Source organism: Callionymus lyra, chromosome 13 (assembly GCF_982586985.1).
Source record: "Callionymus lyra chromosome 13, fCalLyr1.hap1.1, whole genome shotgun sequence".
Lineage (NCBI taxonomy): Eukaryota > Metazoa > Chordata > Actinopteri > Syngnathiformes > Callionymidae > Callionymus > Callionymus lyra.
Window position 1 is genome coordinate 21,852,656 of NC_141830.1, and position 21,166 is coordinate 21,873,821.

General features: G+C 38.9%; 1 protein-coding gene across 3 annotated transcripts in view; it reads left to right on the forward strand.

The window, feature by feature from the left end:
- Positions 1 to 21,166, forward strand: part of lama2 (laminin, alpha 2) — a 158,828-nt gene that overhangs the window by 56,867 nt on the left and 80,795 nt on the right. For all 3 annotated transcript variants that reach the window (XM_087804981.1, XM_087804982.1, XM_087804983.1), the window contains exons 15-17: positions 13,862 to 13,966; positions 18,813 to 19,024; positions 20,534 to 20,645. In XM_087804981.1, the coding sequence (XP_087661107.1) occupies positions 13,862 to 13,966; positions 18,813 to 19,024; positions 20,534 to 20,645 (429 nt within the window). The remainder of the gene's footprint in view (positions 1 to 13,861; positions 13,967 to 18,812; positions 19,025 to 20,533; positions 20,646 to 21,166) is intronic.

Below are 21,166 nucleotides of genomic sequence, written 5' to 3' on the forward strand. Positions count from 1 at the left end.
TTATACTTCAATAAACTGTGTTTAAAATACAATAATATACTTCACAATTTAGATGCAAATAATCTTTGTCCTTGGTTATTTTCATGTTGAAACTAAACTTCCGGCCGCTAGATGGCAGCAGTCACAACAAATGACAAAACCAGTTACGACTCAAGTACTGGACTATTCTACAAATACATTATTGTTCTTTCATATCCCTGTATCGTGATACAAATCGTATCGCAGATTCTTGTCAAATACACTCAAAACAGAAATATGAATTGTTGCTTGACAGGACCGAGAAAAGTGTAAGAAAAGATTGACGGCCTGAGAAAAAAAGCAGTAGAGAAGCCGAGCGTTAAATATGCAGAATCCTGACACACAGGAAGAATGTTGTGTATCCCTCCGGAGACTCCCTACTATCAATTTACCTTGTGTTGTGTCGGTCAGATATTTTCTCAATAACCGAAAAAAAACAGACAAAGAAACTTGCTACAGGTGCTGACCGGACGCGGGAGCTCAGAAAAAAAAAGCTTCTATTTCACCTTCGGATATCGAGGTTGACAACTGGCGCTCGGTGATGAATGAAATCTGTCTCTGTGCGTTTCATCAACGTTCTTTTGTGGAATAAAATCGCCCTTTTCTTTTCTCTCCAGCTGCCAAGAGATCATCAGCCTTTACCAGGCTGCCATGTTCCCTCTCACATCGCAACGCTTTTCATTTTTCACTTACACAGCCCAAAAAGCGAGTCCACATCCATCACCGGAGATTTGTTTCAGTTTTCCTCTCCCACATGATTTGCTATCACACGTTTCTTGACACGTGGGCTGAGCAGCTGAAGTAAATGGGAAACTACAACAACAACGACGACCAACTATTTCTCATGTCATTTTAGGATTTGAAAGAAACTTTTTTTGCTAATGCTAAGACGGTTCCATAGATTGAACCGACTGGTGAATAGAAACCTTCCCGACTTCTTTTATTGATCACTTGGTAGGTTTTTTTAAGCGGTCTTGACAATTACCTTTCCGTGCAAAATATTGAATTATGATGTGTAGAATTAATTAAAAATAATCTTGTATAATGAGAAGTTTAGCTTGTGAAAAACAAAAACCGGATATAAATTGTACAAATTTAATAAAACTTAAAATATAAAAAATATTAGCCAATATTGCACTTTGATTGTTTAAATGTTAACTAGTAGAAAATAAAAACTAATATTAATATTAAAAATATCTAAAAACAAATAAAAGATTTATATGAGAGCCACTATTTTTTATATATATATATATATATATATATAAAAATAAAATATAAATAAAATACATTCATATATATATATTCTATACTATATACAGTTGTATATATTCTATACTAAGAAAAAATATATCCATCCAGCCTGACCATGAATAGATCTGAAAGTAAGAACCAGAATTTAAAAATTGATCCTGAAAGAAACTGGCAGCCAGTGAAAAGTTTTAAGGATCGGAGAAATGTGAGTTCTTCTACTAGAGCAGGTCAGAATTCTGGCTGCAGAGTTTTGTATCAACTGCAGGCGAGACAGATCCTTCTTGTTTAGACACCAAAAAATTAGAATTTAGAATAGTCTAAACGAGAAGAGACAATCGTATGGATTATAATTGTGGCAAACAATAAAAGAACGATAGCAAAAAAAAAACAGGAAGTACTCCGGGTAATATCTTGAGGACTTCCAGCGTAGACAGTAGACTGTATGGAGGTATTTGAATGTTTTTAAGTGTCTTTTTGGAAGAAGATGAAGACAAAGACAACTGAGCTCCAGTCGTTTCATTAAAATGAACAAACATTTTTTCTACAACTCTAAAAAGAACAGATTACTCTGAAAATAATCCAACATTAGTCAACATGAGGGTGATTATAAAATGAGTGAAGTTTGAATTTTAGGTGAACTATCACTTTAAGTGTGCTACCCACTAACATTGTTATTCCTCTGTTATTCAACAATGTCTCGCTCGCCTCTGCTGCTTCTGAGGAGCCGACGACGCATCACAACAATAATAAGACCCACGGCAGCGCGGAGGCCATTAGAGGCTGAAGGACTTGTTGCTTTGCATACTCGCACAATGTCAAAAGTTGAGTGCAATCTCAGACGGTCCGAAATCAAAAACCAATATCTCCCTCCATTTCTTTCATAATATGCACTCAGTGCTCGCCCTGCAGTGAGCGCTTTATTGAGATTCCTGCCTCTGATGACACCAGCGGCTCACCTATCAACTCTGCTGCTGAATGTGGAATTTAGTTATCTATCTGCTGAGCTCTGTGTTCGGCAATATCTCTCTCAAGGTTTTTCCTGCTGCGACCCCGAAAAAGGTAGAATAACTATGACTATTATTGGGAGATAAACAAAGGTCGTCAAATTCTTCCATCTTGCTGATAATACGTTCAAAAGAAGACGATGATTTTGAAAGTTTTCGCCATGTTGTAGAGTTATTACACTTTATTGCTTTGCAGCATGATAATATTAACATTTTTCTTAAGGAAAACAAGTATTTTAAACAACATATAAAATACATTAGAAACATTATAAATACCTTTAGAAACAAATGTCTTCAAGAGTTTAAAGGCATTAAAACAATTTCAGTGGAAGACATTTTTATCTGCTTACCATTTTGTGTTTTGCAACATGTTTATGTTGTGGATCAGTGTTTGTAATCTATTGATCCCCAAATCAGTACACTGCGATCAGCTTAAACAGACAAAAGTTCCAATTTTAATTAAACTGAAAAAAACTGGCAGCCAGTGAAGAGTTTTAAGGATCGTGGAAATGTGAGTTCTTCTACTAGAGCTGGTCAGAATACTGGCTTAGTTTTCTATCAACTGCAGGCGAGACAGACAGATCCTTCTTGTTTACACACGACAATTTAGCTAAAATGGACAAAAGTTCCACTTTTAATTATACTGGACATGATCACAGAGGTTATAAAAAATACAGTTTTAAGTTTGTATTTACTGGCCCAGTGCCGGTCCCTGCTACAAATCTCAGAAGCTTCCCTGGAGTCGACTCTTGAGGAGTCGTCGAGCCGTAAGAACGCAACGCTAAAGTAAATAGATTTGGAGAGGCAGGAGGCGCGACTTTCATCGAGCAGACACGTCTGACCTCCGCTCGTCTCGGAGAAGACGCTTGTAATTAACACTCCGCCAACCTGCAGACAACTTTAAAAGTCAAACAACGACGACTACTTTGATTTGTTCTGGAGGAGCCAACGTTCCATTGACAGCGGATATTTAGATATGAAGTGTTTAAGTACAGACTTTAAGATGTGCTTAGAAGTCTCAGTCACAGTCTCTTGTGTGTTTAAGATTCTCTGCTGAAGTTAGAATTTAAATAAATCTTACCTTAATTATAATTAATAATAAATAATATATTTTTTCCAATTATTTTTGAATAATTTAATTCAGTTACATTACATTAAAATGTTCTTTATTTTCATTGAATAACTGCATTTAATAAGTATTTAATTTTAATGTATATTAAAATTATTTAATTCCCCACAAAAATCTAAATTCATTACATTTTCAGGTATTTAAAAAAAAAAAACTCAATGTAAAGATGATGAAATAGTGCCATCAGATAATACCAAAAGAGCTAACTTTTAGCTGATCCCTATATAACATCATTTTTATTGAATTTAAAAGGCTTTTTAAAAAATGATTGAATTTATTAAAAAAAAAAAAAACTTTCAATATTCAAATAATTGAATTTAATTATGTAAAAAGGTAAATAAAAAGCTTTTCATTTGAAAAAAAAAAAAGTTTCAATGTTTAATTCAAACGTTCAGTATTCTGACTCCACTGATATACCACCATTCTGGCATCCGACTATTTTTACACTTCCTGTTTTAAGAGGGATGTTTGATAGACTGTTTTACCAAATATAAAATGTATATTAAAGTTTTTCAAAGAGTCCAAAACACAGTTCAGTTTTAAAGGACAATTGCAAAGGATCTACAGACAATGTTCACATCCGAGTGTAAATAATAAGGAAATAAAGAATAAAAAAAGGTTAATTCAAGACAGGAAGTGTCTTAAAAATATACTAAACAGGTTTCGTGACAGATCTACCAACATCGCCTTGTTTGTAATTGATCGTCATTTACATCATGTAAATGTAAATGTTATGCAGTTTATGTTTTTATTGAACCTTTAATGAAACACTGGATAAAAGATTAACTGTGTGAGGTGGAAATGTATTTAACCATCAATGTCTGTCGGACCATCTGGAACTCATCTAAACTCCCTGCTAGAAACAACAGGTGTGTGTGTGTGTGTGTGTGTGTGTGTGTGTGTGTGTGTGTGTGTGTGTGTGTGTGTGTGTGTGTGTGTGTGTGTGTGTGTGTGTGTGTGTGTGTGTGTGTGTGACAGACTCATTGATAAACAAAGTGAAAACTCCTCACGCCAATAGCAAACAAACCACAGGCATCATATAGATGGAGCAGGTGTGTGTTCACTTATTGCGTGTTAACTTGTGTCAATTTACCCAAGTTTGCTTCCTGAATCTTTTTGTCACAATCTGGTTTTCATTTCCTGGGCGAAATATTTTCTTTTGTCCTCTCCAGCCATTCTCTTCCTCTGCCCAATCTCCTGAGGAAAATGTTGGCTGCCACTCTTGGCTTCTCCAGCAATGTCAAGTACTGGAGAGAATAAAATACGGAGACATCTTACTTCGAAGGAAAATTCACCAGGATGGGACATTTTCTTTTTGTTAATCCGTTTCCCTGGATCTTGAGCTCCCTGGATCAGTTCCTCCTAAATGTCGTGTTAGCGAGTCAACATGGCTTAGAAGTTATTACTTTATAAAGTTTCCCCCTGTCTGAAATCTCGGCGAACAAGAGGTTACGAGAGCAGACATAATAATGGGTTCACTCCTCCCCCAGCTAGCTGTAATCACACCCTGCTTTGTTACACAACAAGTCCCTTGGAGGTGAAGACTTCTGGGATTGATGGCGCGCGGTGACATACTTGATGCTCGACCAATCACAGTAGAGTGGGCGTGGTTATGCTCAACATGATTTCATCTCTAGAAAGCCTTTTCAGTTAAAAGAAAAACGAGGGTTGGCCAGTTTTTAAGGTTTAGTTATTCCTCAAACAAATGTGTTTTATTCAGACTAATACTCAAATATATACATTTCTGCATCACAATAAGATTTTAAAAAACACATAACATCTCAATTTGGGATGATGAGCTGTATGTTGTAACCACGAGCTACCATGTCATGTTGGGGGCTCCGTTCAAAGCAATCACTAGGCAGAAAAAATGTCCATTAAGAAAAACAAAAAACTCAAGCCTCCTGTTTAGAAGAGTTATGGTAATCCAATGATCTCAAATAATTTTAGATCAGAGTCTCCAGCATATTAACCTCACAAATCAAAGGAGTAGCACTTAGGCCTGATCCAAAAATATTTTAATACAATAACTATCTTATTATGTCCTTTCTTGTTGCCCCATTGATATTTATTAGATTTGATTAGATTAGATAGATTTAATTAATTCAACTGGAGATCTGCTTCAGTTCAGAGCAGATAATAGTTTCATAAAAACAAGAACAAAGTTCAAATAAAAGCGCAAGGAATGAAAAAGTGCAAATATAAAGAACATAGATCAAAGGACATAACGCAAAGAAAAGGATACGAAGATTAAAATGGAATAGAATTATCTTTTCTCTCCTGCCCTCAAACTCAGAGTTATAAAGTCCAAAAGCACGAGGAATGAATGAGTCCCTGAGTCTATTAGTGTTGCATCTTGGGAGGAGCATCCGTGCACTCCATCTACTATCTACTCCATCCTGCATCATATTGACTCCATCATGTTGAGGGATCAATCATTTTGATTTATTATTATCGTCCATTATGATAAATATTAAGTTATTTTAATGACCAAACTGGTGGGGGCCCATCTCTGGTCACATGGTGCCCTTAGACCAGCCGGCGGTTGCAAAAAGGTCGGTGACCCCTGCTTAAGATTTTCCAATAATTCAAAAGAATATATCATGAATGTACAAAAAACTGCACTTCTTTTCTCAAATAAAAGGTAGTTCTTGTAACAGAGTTTCTTTCAGATCTTCTTCAATGGCTCCTGGTCAACGATGGAGTTAATGAGGGTTATTAAGCTCGGACTGGGGTCCTGCTCTTGCTAAGAGTCTATTTTTCCACTCATTTCTCTTTCCTATAATTGTCCTCTCCTGCTGCTCTTTTATGGTGCTCTCTTCACTCCCACTGTGTCTGTCTTTCACTTCCACTCCCTCTAGACGGACATCTGTCATCAGGTCTCCATGACAAAAACTTGAATGTCCTCTCACTTCGGAGAACTGAGGAACTCACTCCAGATGCTTGTTTGCTTCTAATATTTGTTCAAAAAATACAGCGACAGACTATCTTGTTTAAATGTATTTTTACTTAAATCACTCACGGCTAATTTCAACTTGTTATAAAAGATTTGGATGCACTTGATAACCTGCGCTAACAGATGGTTTGTTGCTGAAAACCATCTGGGAAGTCGTCCTTGGAAACTGTTCGGCAACTTTTAAATGTACTTGGCAGACGATTGGATGAGCCATCTGTCTGTCACTGCCTGTCTCCAAGTTGTGTGTCACTGATTGTCCATTTTCTCCTGTTTGACTCAACACCATAGTTTGTTCCTGGAGACTTGGCCTCAGGCATTGTGGGATTCACCGGAGTTGGGAGTTCCAGCTGTTAGTCAGGTTACCAGCTGCAATGCTGCAGAACATATTGTTATAGTTCTGTTTTTCTGTGGAAATTCTTAGGAACTCAGCCACACTTTGGAGTTGTTGTTTTATATCACAGTCAAAATAAACCTGCATTAATACAAATACAAATTTTGTAATATGGCCACTAAATTGTCCATTAATGCAAGTTAGATTTGTTGACTATGTTATGAGCTGGGCTGCTTTCAGTGTGTCTCTCGATGTCATAGATCCAAGAAACTCTGTCTGCAGACAGTCAAGTACACTGATGAACAGATCTGACTTAAGTGTGACCTGGGACACCTTAGAAATAGTATGTTGACTTGTGGAGTAATAGTATGTTGACTCATGAAGTAATATTATGTTGACTTATTGAGTAAGAGTATGCTGACTTGCGGAGTAATAGTACAGTGACTCGCAGAGTAATAGTACATTAACTCACAGAGTAATAGTAAAGTGACTCGCAGAGTAATACTAAGCTCACTCACAAAGTAAGAGTACAATGACTCGCAGAGTAATAGAAAATAGACTCACAGAGTAATAGAACAGTGACTCGCTGAGTAATAATAAGCTGACTCACAAAGTAAGAGTACAATGACTCGCAGAGTAATAGAACAGTGACTTGCAGAGTAATAGAACATTGACTCACATAGTAATAAGACGGTGACTCACATAGTAATAAAACAGTGACTCACATAGTAATAAAACAGTGACTCACAGAGTAATAAAACAGTGACTCACATAGTAATAAAACAGTGACTCACATAGTAATAAAACAGTGACTCACATAGTAATAAAACAGTGACTCACAGAGTAATAAAACAGTGACTCACATAGTAATAAAACAGTGACTCACAGAGTAATAGAACAGTAAGTAAGTTGTTTGCATTTATATAGCGCTTTTCCAGACCAGGTTTACAAAGCGCTTAAACAATCAAAACAATATTCAATAAAGTATATACTTTAAAGGTCAAGATAACGCTGAGAACAACACAGGAGTTCAAGAAAATCAAGGAAAAGCCTGAACAAATAAAAACATCTTAAGATGTTTCTTGAAAGAGTCGGTAGATCCATCAAGTGCAAAGAGAGAGGGAGACGTTCCAAAGCTTAGGAGCAACAGCCTGGAAGGATTTCTCTCCTCTGGTCCTGAACCTTGTGCGTGGAACCATCAGTAGATTCTGATCCACAGACCTCAGAGCCCGAGCTGGGGTGTAAACCTAGATCAGAAAGGTGATGTAAGAACCAGAATTTTAAAGTTGATCCTGAAAGAAACTGGAAGCCAGTGAATAGTTTTAAGGATCGGAGAAATGTGAGTTCTTCTACTAGAGCGGGTCAGAATTCTGGCTGCAGAGTTCTGAATCAACTGCAGGCGAGACAGCTCCTTCTTGTAAGATATGAAAACAAATAGTCCAGACGAGAAAACACAAACGTATGGATTACAAGCTCTAGTTTAGAGATTTTTCTCAGTTGAAGGAAACAGTTTCTGGTCAGTTTTCTACAGTGTTGAACAAGATACATGTCTTTATCAAATATAACACCCAGGTTTCTCAGGCTCAGTTTGACAGACTGACCTAAGTCACCCAAGTACTGACTCAACCCTGGAACCTTATCATCAGGAGCAATCACCAGAGTTTAAGTTTTGTCCAAATTTAGCTGCAAAGTGTTTTCACTCAGCCACTGTTTGATTAAGAGAAACAAAAGACTAAGCTGTTCAGCCTCTGGGGCTCAGTTGGACCAAAAAAGGTGTATGTCATCAGCAAAAATGTGACACATCAGGAAATCGCTGAATGATTTTACCTAGGGGAATTAAGTACAGCAAAAACAATAAAGGACCCAGAACAGAACCTTGAGGGACTCCACACAACAGATCTACCGATTCAGACCTCATTTGATTGGCAGATACACTAAAACTGCGCCCAGAAAGGTAAGATGAGAACCATTCTAACACAGAACCAGACAGTCCCACTTCATCCCTCAGTCTTCTCAGCAGGATCTGGTGATCAACTGTGTCAAAGGCTGAGGACAGATCCAAGAGAGCCAGAACAGTGAATTTACCAGAGTAAGCCGACATCATGATGTCACTGGACACTTTCAGTAAAGCTGTCTCCGTAGAGTGATGTTTACGGAAGCCAGACTGAAACTTCTCATGGATGTCGCTCTGATCCAGGAACAAAGACAGCTGCTCAGACACCACCTTCTCCAAGATCTTGGACAAGGAAGGGGACTCGCAGGGTAATAGAACAGCGAATCACAGAGTAATAGAACAGTGTCTCACAGAGTAATAGAACATTGACTCACAGAGTAATAGAACAGTGACTCGCGAAGTGATCCTATGCTGACTCGCAGAGTAATAGTACAGTGACTCGCAGAGTAATAGAACAGTGACTCGCAGAGTAATAGAACAGTGACTCACAGAGTAATAGAACAGTGACTCGCAGAGTAATAGAACATTGACTCACAGAGTAATAGAACAGTGACTCGCGAAGTGATCCTATGCTGACTCGCAGAGTAATAGTACATTGACTCGCAGAGTAATAGAACAGTGACTCACAGAGTAATAGAACAGTGACTCACAGAGTAATAGAACAGTGACTCGCAGAGTAATAGAACATTGACTCACAGAGTAATAGAACAGTGACTCGCGAAGTGATCCTATGCTGACTCGCAGAGTAATAGAACAGTGACTCGCAGAGTAATAGTACAGTGATTCGCAGAGTAATAGAACAGTGACTCGCAGAGTAATAGAACAGTGACTCGCAGAGTAATAGAACAGTGACTCGCAGAGTAATAGAACAGTGACTCGCAGAGTAATAGAACAGTGACTCGCAGAGTAATAGAACAGTGACTCGCAGAGTAATAGTACAGTGACTCGCAGAGTAATAGAACAGTGACTCGCAGAGTAATAGAACAGTGACTCGCAGAGTAATAGAACAGTGACTCGCAGGGTAATAGAACAGCGAATCACAGAGTAATAGAACAGTGTCTCACAGAGTAATAGAACATTGACTCACAGAGTAATAGAACAGTGACTCGCGAAGTGATCCTATGCTGACTCGCAGAGTAATAGTACAGTGACTCGCAGAGTAATAGAACAGTGACTCGCAGAGTAATAGAACAGTGACTCGCAGAGTAATAGAACATTGACTCACAGAGTAATAGAACAGTGACTCGCGAAGTGATCCTATGCTGACTCGCAGAGTAATAGAACAGTGACTCGCAGAGTAATAGAACAGTGACTCGCAGAGTAATAGAACAGTGACTCGCAGAGTAATAGTACAGTGACTCGCGAAGTGATCCTATGCTGACTCGCAGAGTAATAGAACAGTGACTCGCAGAGTAATAGAACAGTGACTCGCAGAGTAATAGAACAGTGACTCGCAGAGTAATAGTACAGTGACTCGCAGAGTAATAGAACAGTGACTCGCAGAGTAATAGAACAGTGACTCGCAGAGTAATAGAACATTGACTCACAGAGTAATAGAACAGTGACTCGCGAAGTGATCCTATGCTGACTCGCAGAGTAATAGAACAGTGACTCGCAGAGTAATAGAACAGTGACTCGCAGAGTAATAGAACAGTGACTCGCAGAGTAATAGAACAGTGACTCGCAGAGTAATAGTACAGTGACTCGCAGAGTAATAGAACAGTGACTCGCAGAGTAATAGAACAGTGACTCGCAGAGTAATAGAACAGTGACTCGCAGATTAATAGTACAGTGACTCGCAGAGTCATAGAACAGTGACTCGCAGAGTAATAGAACAGTGACTCGCAGAGTAATAGAACAGTGACTCGCAGAGTAATAGAACAGTGACTCGCAGAGTAATAGTACAGTGACTCGCAGAGTAATAGAACAGTGACTCGCAGAGTAATAGAACAGTGACTCGCAGAGTAATAGAACAGTGACTCGCAGATTAATAGTACAGTGACTCGCAGAGTCATAGAACAGTGACTCGCAGAGTAATAGAACAGTGACTCGCAGAGTAATAGAACAGTGACTCGCAGAGTCATAGAACAGTGACTCGCAGAGTAATAGAACAGTGACTCGCAGAGTAATAGAACAGTGACTCGCGAAGTGATACTATGCTGACTCGCAGAGTAATAGAACAGTGACTCACAGAGTAATAGAACAGTGACCCACAGAGTTATAGTACAGTGACTCGCAGAGTAATAGAACAGTGACTCGCAGAGTAATAGAACAGTGACTCGCAGAGTAATAGAACAGTGACTCGCAGAGTAATAGAACAGTGACTCACAGAGTAATAGAACAGTGACTCGCGAAGTGATACTATGCTGACTCGCAGAGTAATAGAACAGTGACTTGCAGAGTAATAGTACAGTGACTCGCAGAGTAATAGAACATTGACTCGCAGAGTAATAGTACAGTGACTCGCAGAGTAATAGAATATTGACTCGCAGAGTAATAGAATATTGACTCGAAGAGTAATAGTACAGTGACTCGCAGAGTAATAGAATATTGACTCGAAGAGTAATAGTACAGTGACTCGCAGAGTAATAGAACAGTGACTCACAGAGTAATAGAACAGTGACTCGCGAAGTGATACTATGCTGACTCGCAGAGTAATAGAACAGTGACTCGCAGAGTAATAGAACAGTGACTCGCAGAGTAATAGAACAGTGACTCGCGAAGTGATACTATGCTGACTCGCAGAGTAATAGAACAGTGACTCACAGAGTAATAGAACAGTGACCCACAGAGTTATAGTACAGTGACTCGCAGAGTAATAGAACAGTGACTCGCAGAGTAATAGAACAGTGACTCGCAGAGTAATAGAACAGTGACTCGCAGAGTAATAGAACAGTGACTCACAGAGTAATAGAACAGTGACTCGCGAAGTGATACTATGCTGACTCGCAGAGTAATAGAACAGTGACTTGCAGAGTAATAGTACAGTGACTCGCAGAGTAATAGAACATTGACTCGCAGAGTAATAGTACAGTGACTCGCAGAGTAATAGAATATTGACTCGCAGAGTAATAGAATATTGACTCGAAGAGTAATAGTACAGTGACTCGCAGAGTAATAGAATATTGACTCGAAGAGTAATAGTACAGTGACTCGCAGAGTAATAGAACAGTGACTCACAGAGTAATAGAACAGTGACTCGCGAAGTGATACTATGCTGACTCGCAGAGTAATAGAACAGTGACTCGCAGAGTAATAGAACAGTGACTCGCAGAGTAATAGAACAGTGACTCGCAGAGTAATAGTACAGTGACTCGCAGAGTAATAGAACAGTGACTCGCAGAGTAATAGAACAGTGACTCGCAGAGTAATAGAACAGTGACTCGCAGATTAATAGTACAGTGACTCGCAGAGTCATAGAACAGTGACTCGCAGAGTAATAGAACAGTGACTCGCAGAGTAATAGAACAGTGACTCGCAGAGTCATAGAACAGTGACTCGCAGAGTAATAGAACAGTGACTCGCAGAGTAATAGAACAGTGACTCGCGAAGTGATACTATGCTGACTCGCAGAGTAATAGAACAGTGACTCACAGAGTAATAGAACAGTGACTCGCAGAGTAATAGAACAGTGACTCGCGAAGTGATACTATGCTGACTCGCAGAGTAATAGAACAGTGACCCACAGAGTAATAGTACAGTGACTCGCAGAGTAATAGAACAGTGACTCGCAGAGTAATAGAACAGTGACTCGCAGAGTAATAGAACAGTGACTCACAGAGTAATAGAACAGTGACTCGCAGAGTAATAGAACAGTGACTCGCAGAGTCATAGAACAGTGACTCACAGAGTAATAGAACATTGACTCGCAGAGTAATAGTACAGTGACTCACAGAGTAATAGAATATTGACTCGAAGAGTAATAGTACAGTGACTCGCAGAGTAATAGAATATTGACTCGAAGAGTAATAGTACAGTGACTCGCAGAGTAATAGAACAGTGACTCACAGAGTAATAGAACAGTGACTCGCGAAGTGATACTATGCTGACTCGCAGAGTAATAGAACAGTGACTCGCAGAGTAATAGTACAGTGACTCGCAGAGTAATAGAACAGTGACTCTCAGAGTAATAGTACAGTGACTCCCAGAGTAATAGAACATTGACTCGCAGAGTAATAGTAAAGTGAGTCACAGAGTAATAGTACAGTGAAACGCAGAGTAATAGTAAAGTGAGTCACAGAGTAATAGTACAGTGAAACGCAGAGTAATAGTAAAGTGAGTCACAAAGTATTCGACAGTGACTCGTGGAGAAATAGTACAGTGACTCGCAGAACAATAGCACAGCGACTCGCAGAGTAATACTACGGTTATTTCTGTTGCAGCAAGTGTATCGACAATTTGACATGTTTTTGAGCACGGCTGCTTAGTAAAGGCACCGTTTATATTGTGGCCCCTGATTAATTTGATTACACACCCGTGCTTTAGTGGCACCAGCAACAATAAGAAGATCACAAAACCACGTCCACTGGGAGAAAGTAAATACCTTTTTGAGCAGAACAAGGTCAGATGTGACAGAGGAAGAGTATCAACACTGTGTAAAGGAGACAATGTCGATGTGTGACTACGGTTTTGAGGGTTTACGACTTCACAGCACCTAAAAATCAGGATATAGGCTTCACTAGACGCTGACTATTAGTCAATAAAACCTTCGTTCTGTGTGTATGTGTGTGTGTGTGTTCACTCAGCTGTGAAACGATCAATTCCTCCTCCAGCTTTAAGAAGTGAGAGTAATGAAGTAGAAAAGAATCGGTTTATAGAGGCATGAAATCCACTCTAAGCGTCGCACTGTCCCAGTGTGTCGTGTTTACGGAGACGGTGCTGTGTCGCGCTCACGCCCATTACTGTTCAGGTAGCAGCCCAATAATGAAATACAAGATCTCGCCGAAGCTGGGTTTCCACATAAAGCGCTCCCATGGTGGGGTCCATTCAAAACACTGGGTGGAATTAACAAGAGTTTGTGATGACCTGGAGTTCTGCTTCAAAAATGGTATTCACTCAAAAAAAACATCAGATTCAGAAAATTGTTAAATAATCTTCAGCTCATTTTCACTTGCCCGTCTATTCAAACCATTATGCCACTTATTTAATTATGTTTAAGGTTGAAGTGATTTTTTTTTTTTTTGAATTGAAGTACTTAAATGTGTCAACTCTTTTCCAGCTCGCAGCCTACGGTGGGAACATCGTGTACACGGTGTCGTACTCCACCGACCAGCAGGAGCAAGTGGCCATAAGAGTCACTTCAGAACCAGACCTCATCATAGAGGTGAGTCTCCGCCCCGGTCGTATCTCAATGAGAAGTTGAGGGTGCTTGAGAGGAACGAGCCCAGGCCTGCTTTAATATAAATTGTCCAAGAAATGACTATCTAATATGAATTTTTCAATGTTTTCTTTAGCGTTACACATTTGTGATGCTGCGTTATATGACTTCCATTGACCTTCGTACCCTTTAATGAGCCACTATAGATGTTCAACACTCACACACACTCGCACACACACACGTTTAGATGCAATAACCAGAGTCTTCCCTCCTTCTCCCTCTTTATAATGAGCCAGTTGTGATGTGATGTATGGCGGTAGTCAGCGATGCAGCAGGAATATTAGTTAACCCTTTGAATGTCCTTGTTTTTATCTTGTACATTTTTTACTTTTAACCAAAGAAGAATACAAATCATTTTCTAGAATATACATTTATTTATTTGGTTTATTTTATCAAACAGCATCAATATGGTCAAATACATAGTTTGTTCACCCTAAACACTTAATCTGCCTCATTGCACAAAGAAATACTACATTGCTGACAATGCCCAACACTATTATCTGCCCGCACTCTCTTCTTCACCACCTCATTCACTTCATATTCTCTAACAGAAACTGTTGTATTATTTCTGTTCAATGTGTTTTTTTTTTACTGACTTAACATTAGCCTGTGATTCTTGACACAACAAGTACTTATTTCCGTCAAGTTTACTCGTAAAAGAATCCTGAAAACTAGGTAGAATGAGTTGAACACCAACACTATAACTCTAGATTTGCTTGTCATGCTGTTTTGTTTCTATTGGAATTTCTCTCTGTGACCATTATGTTGACATTAAAACCGGTACGTGGTACTAAAAGGGTTAGGGTAAATTTTACAGATCTGATAACTTTGTTTTTTTTTCCTGGGAAAATGTGTTTACATTATCAAGTTTTAAAAAAATTAAGTTTTTTTTATATTGTCGTTATTTAAAATCACATATTTTAAGAGACAAAAAGTTGAGGTATTAAGCAGAATTCTATAATTTAACTCGCACTTTTATAAAATGGCTTTTCAATTTCATTGTATTTAAAGTGCAATCTCAAGACACTTTATAGTAAAATAATCTTTTTGTAAGGCATAAACCTTGAGCAGAACCAGACATCGCTTTTCGGTGATTTCGACTTTTACCTCTTAACTAGATGCATCAAGGGGTTTTTACTTTCTTTCAACCATTCTATCGTGTTTTACTCCATTATGGTATTTTATTATCTCACTGAATATATCTGGCATCATATTATTGTATCTTTTTATGTCATGTAAAGCACCTTTTTTTTAACGTGAAACTTTAAAAGGTGCTCTATAAATTAAACTAGTATTATTATAAATAACGGCCTTGCTCAAGATTTTGACGTTATTGTATACAAAAAAACATTTAGAATTTTCCAGTGAATAGATAAAGGGTTTTTTGGGGAGATCAATTTAGAAAATAATCCCAGAAAACATTCAAATAATTGTGAGAAGGGAAAGCAAACTACTTACACTGAAGTAATAATATGCATTAATGTGTTACTTACAAAAAAGAACCAACGCAGGAGGAAATGGAAGTAAGAGGCGAGAAAGGCTGCGGTGTGTGTTGGATGGAAATTGCAGTGAAATGTGTGCAGACATAAATAACGAGCTGGAGGAAAGTGACGGACAGGCAGGGAGCAGTCGTTGGTGTTATTTAAAGACGCGTCAGTCAGATGGACGGAGCAGGAGGAGCTGGGAGGAGGACCAGCATCAGTCTCGTTGTCAACAAAAAGCTGCTGGCTGACGACAACAATGAACCACCTACACGCTGTCAACCTCCTGTCTCTGTTTTGTTCTGCGTTGATATTGTCGCCGCCGTCGTCGGCACTGAGAGGAGCTATCGGTTGTACCTGCGAGAAGAGACGATCATCTTTGTCTGAGATTTGTTCAGTTGAACCGAGTTAATGAGTTATGGTTCGATAGCAACAGATGTATCCTTATGTGGAGCCAGTGTCTTAAATAGATGTTGGACTCTATTGTATCATCAGGGTCTGTTTGTACAAAACTCTCTTTTCTTTGAAAGATTGACATTAGAAAATACTGAAAACTGAAAACTCTTAGATTTCTGAAGATGAATTCTTGTTTACTACTCCACTTTACTGTGATTGGGCAAGTATGGAAGTTTGAAGTCTCCACCTCCAATGGACCCGTTGTATAAACAAAGCGGGGCGTGATTACAGCTGGCTGGAGGAGGAGTGAAGCCATTATTACGTCATTATGGACTCTTGTAACCTCTCGTTCGCCCAGATTTCAGAGTATCTTTATAAAGTAATAAGTTGCAAACATGGTCATGATGAGAGACTTTTGCATCTTGAAGAGGAAGATTTAACATTTGAAACATGAGAGTGAGAGAGTTTGAAGTCACACAGGTTGTTGTTTTTTTTAAAGAAAAATTGGTAGGCAATGAAAAAATGTTACGCCAATTTCCAAAAGGTGAAATCTTTTGTTCCTGTTTTTTTTCCCTACCTTCCGCACCCTCTGCGAGGTTCATACAAAGTGGAGATCTATCTATCTAGCTTCTCTCATCTATTGCATGTCTGGTAGACTTAAAATCAAAAAATATGTGTGTGCCCTTAAGACCGAGTTATATTTCTGAATCAATTTTACTGCAACCTCCTCTGCTCCCTGGCAGCTGACTTCGTCTACTCCTCCATCTGTAATTCTATTGATATGGAGTTTCACCAGCCACTGTCTCTGGACACTGGACCTCTGACCATCTGCCTATCCCCGTCTTTGTCTTCACACCCTCAACCTGAACGCACAACACAACGTCTGGGTTCAGTGGCGTGACTTTTGACCAGAAGATGCCAGTTCAATTTGAACCTTCCCCAGGATATCCTTCTTGATCAATCTTGGTCCGCTGGACAGATTTAGTGTTTAGCAACCACCAAAACAAAACTGTAACCATAAAACTACCTTAATCAGACACACAGTGTTTAAACTACAAGTAGAAATACTTCCATGACCATGAATTGGCCCAGAGGCAAAAGTGCAAATTCCCTGACTTGGATTTGAAGCAGCACCACCAAGATCAAAGTGTCTTTCGAACGACTAGACTTGTTCTGAACAAAGGTGGGCACTTTTACGACACTAAAATGTTCAACTTGACATCAATACTTTTTAAAAATAAACATTTAAAGAAATATACAAAACTAACCTTTGTTTCAATATGTAGGAATTAACAGAACCAACAGTTAAACATGTATAATAAGAAAATGCAACTATGATAACAAGTTTCAAGTCTGACATAAATTTGCAAAAGATAAAGAAATAGAAGAAACAATAACAATTACAACAGTATTTTGAGGTTGTATGTTGTGCACTTCTAGTGACACTAGCCAAACCAGTTAACATGAACATTACACTGGTACATACAAGCATGTCACTGGTTTATTTCTTGCAAATGAGTAGTGGTATTGATACTTTTAAAAATGAGTATTGCATCCGGATACAACATTTTGACATACATACTTGATGGGAAAGTCCTAAGATAAAGTATGTTTAACAAATTAAATTAACCGAAATACATCTGCAATGATGGATGTCTTTGTGCCAAATTTTAAAAAAATATTAAACCTTAAAATTCATTAGCTTTTGAAACTGTGACGAAGATATAACAGCTTTGTGCTTCAAAAAGGAATCAGACAGACATTTAAACTCTGTTCTTCCTCCTCCATACAAGTCAATACATGTGACTTCAAACCAGATCGGATTTCTATTCTTTCTTTAAGTGAAGGCGTTGAGTCAGATTCATGAACTGACAATACTTTTTGGGATTCGAAACATTTTCCCTGTAACCCTAGTACTCAGTGAAAGGTTCCTTACAAATAAAGCTTACATACTCACTTACAAGCTGCAGCGGCTCAAAGCCACATAAGTGAAATTCAAAACTTTTATAACCTCCTTAATCCTTGTGTTATCTCTGGGGTCAAGGTAACTTGGTAGCCGGCCTCCTTGACCCCAGAGATAACATAAGGGATACCTCGAACGCATTTTAACAAGGGCTACATCCATGATCAACTCCAGAACACTTGAAAAATCGAATTGTTTATTTATTCCTAAATCACAGTTTTTTCAAAATAAGCATTCGTTACTTAGTTTAAATGTTATTTTGTTGAATAACGGACGAAATACCAAGGTCAGATAATAGGAGGAATGTTGTCTTATCGTGATTTAAAAACAGCTGCAGCCATGCATTTTCTTTATTAGTGGTCACTTCAATTCACAAGTGGATTGTTCCCTGAATCACACAGCTGCCCGACAAACTTACACAGAATATGTTGTGTATAAAAGACTTGAATACAAACCATTCAGCAGGTGATTTGTTTTTTTATGTTTGCTTTTATTCACATTCCATATGTTGAAAGGGCTCTAATGTGGATGAGCTTCAACTCCACGACCATCAAACCCTTTTTATCTGGTCCTGAATGAAAACGATCACCTCTGCGGTGACTTTGATTGTCAGCTGTCTTTTTCTCTGCCTCAGTATCTCTGCTGCGTTATCAGCTCCCCTCGCCTCCCACCCCATCTCCCCGTCTCCTCACTTTCAATTAGATTTTGTTTAATGGTTTATTGGCACGGAACGCACCGGCTCTCTCCCTCCGTCTCCATCAGTAGTTGTCACTCTGTGTTAGCCGCTACACGCCATTGATCCATTCTCAACAAGAGATATTCAGATACCGGAGACGCTGCTCAATTCACTTTGCAAATGTCGATCCCTTCTCTGCATATCCAGACACACGATGCGGTCTTTTGTCGGAAAAGTGCTCAGAAGCTAATCTCAAAAGAGTCTGTTTCCTGAAAGGGCGCTGGGATGAGGATCGTGGACAAAGTGTTTGGACAGCCGGTGTACCCGTCAGGGCCCAGGACCAATCGCATCGCTCTGTTGCCGGAGAACTTCCTGAATTCGGAGACATCTGAGCCGATGAACCGTCGCGGTTTCCTCTCTGTGTTGGCGAACGTGACCAGAGTGATGGTGCGGGCCTCCTACAGCACTGACCCTACCGCGGTCTACAGGTAAAACCCTCAACACGTATTCAGATAGTTGTCGCTTCCATTCTTTAGGTCAGAACTGACCTGAACTTTTGAGTACAAACATCTTTCTTCACTTGACTTCTTGTTGGAAAGATAAAGTGATGATCAAAACTCATGTTGACTCGATACAAAATACATTTTCAGTTCTGTCCTTATCATCATTGTACTAATGCCTACATTTAAAAAAAGGATAGTTTTTCAGATGGTAAAGCAAACTGATTTCTTCAAAATAATATCATAAATTGTTGGTTATACTAGAGTATACTTTCCTGCCATGGCATGTTGCTGTGTGTCATCTTGGATATTTCACGGAAAATGGGAAGCAACATAAGATGCTTTCGCACGGTCGCTATTTTAATTTCTAAAACCGTTTCGGTCACTAAAGCGTTTGAGAAAAATGTTGCGACCCATGAGATCATATTTTGTGGCCTTCCTTTTGACGTTATCATCCCTTGTGTTATATCAGGGTCACGGTGACCTGATGGCCCGAAAACAACTTTTGTTTTGGTGGTGTCTCTGGCTTCCATAAATACATATGCAGTGGTGGAGGTCGTTCACCTTGACCCAGAGACAACACAAAGGATACCACAAACACATTTGTTTCCATGCTTTTCGAGTCACCTTGACCCTGAGATAACACAAGGGGTTTATACACATCAGTAAAGATAATCACATCCAAGAGTTTGATCTAAATTGAAGATGGATTTTTTTCCATCAATGCTCTCAGACAATTGAACACACAAAGTATTGTTGATTAACTGCATATATTAAATTTAAAAAGTGACCTGAAGTTCTTACTTGGCACATTTAAAAAATAGAATTTTACAGATTTAATTAAAAAAAAGAAAAAAAGTCAAGCCACCTTTTTAGAAGAATAATCATAGTCCAACAATCTAGAATATCTTTAGATTATCATGAATGTGCAAAACTAACTGTACTTTTTTTCACAATAAAAGATCTCAGGATCGTAACAGATGTTTGAAAGTTTGTTTATTATCTTGCCTTGGATCCTGGTCATGAAGATGTTAGATGGATGGATGGATGGATGGATGGATGGATGGATCACCATTCCCAGTATGCACTTTAAAACATCATCAATCCATACTCATGCTTTCCCTTGACGAGACTAGAACGTAACCAAAGCCCCGTCAACTCACATATTCTCCTCCCTCCATGTCCGCTTCTTAATGAAATAGATTAATATATATATTGTGTTTAATCCCCTCCAACATAATTCATCTTCTTCTCTGAGGAGGTTGTTTACGTCTCGTGTTATGCATCATGTCGTTTTAATACAAATTAATTCAATTTATGTTGACGCCCGCAGCGAGAGACTTAGGAACGAGCAGAGAATCCGAGTCCCAGTGTGATCATATGAATCCCCTCATTTAAGTCGTGGTCTTATTGTCGGGGTCGAGGCGGGTCAGCTGTCGGTGTCCCGACTGGCTGAAGCTTAACTTTAATGCCGTGATCCTGTGTTTTTGCTCGCAGGCTCCACTTGTTTTCCATGCAGGTAGGAAATCCCGCAGCCGGAGGAGACAAAACAGCATCAGCAGTCGAGATGTGTTCGTGTCCTCCTGGATACGGAGGAACTTCCTGTGAGGTAAACACAGCCAGAATCTAATAAGCCACATACAAGAGTCTGAAAATAACAAACCAGTGGATAGACACAAGCTGAGCAGTGTTGCCAGGGACCTATTCTGCAACTACACGACCCTCGTGAGTTTAGTGCTGGGAAACAAAGTAATTTATAGACAAAAAAAAACAAATCAGTGAGAGACGTAGTGAAAGAAGAACTAATAATTAGCGTTAAACATTAAGGCAGGATGTTTTATGATTGTGGGAGTTGAAGGGTAGTTAATGTCTGATTTAAGTGTGTGTTAAATAGATGTGTGACTCTATTGTATCATCAGTGTGTATTTTACTAAACTCTTTTCATTGAAATATTTACATTAGAAAATGATCTGCTGTGAGTAGTCAAACATTGAGGTTTGTCACTGTCATCAATCACTGAAGTCTCCACTTTCAAGGGACTCGTTGTATAAACAAAGTGGGGCATGAGTACAGCTGGCTGGAGGAGGAGTGACGCCATTATTATCATAATGGACTTAGCTCTCGTAACCT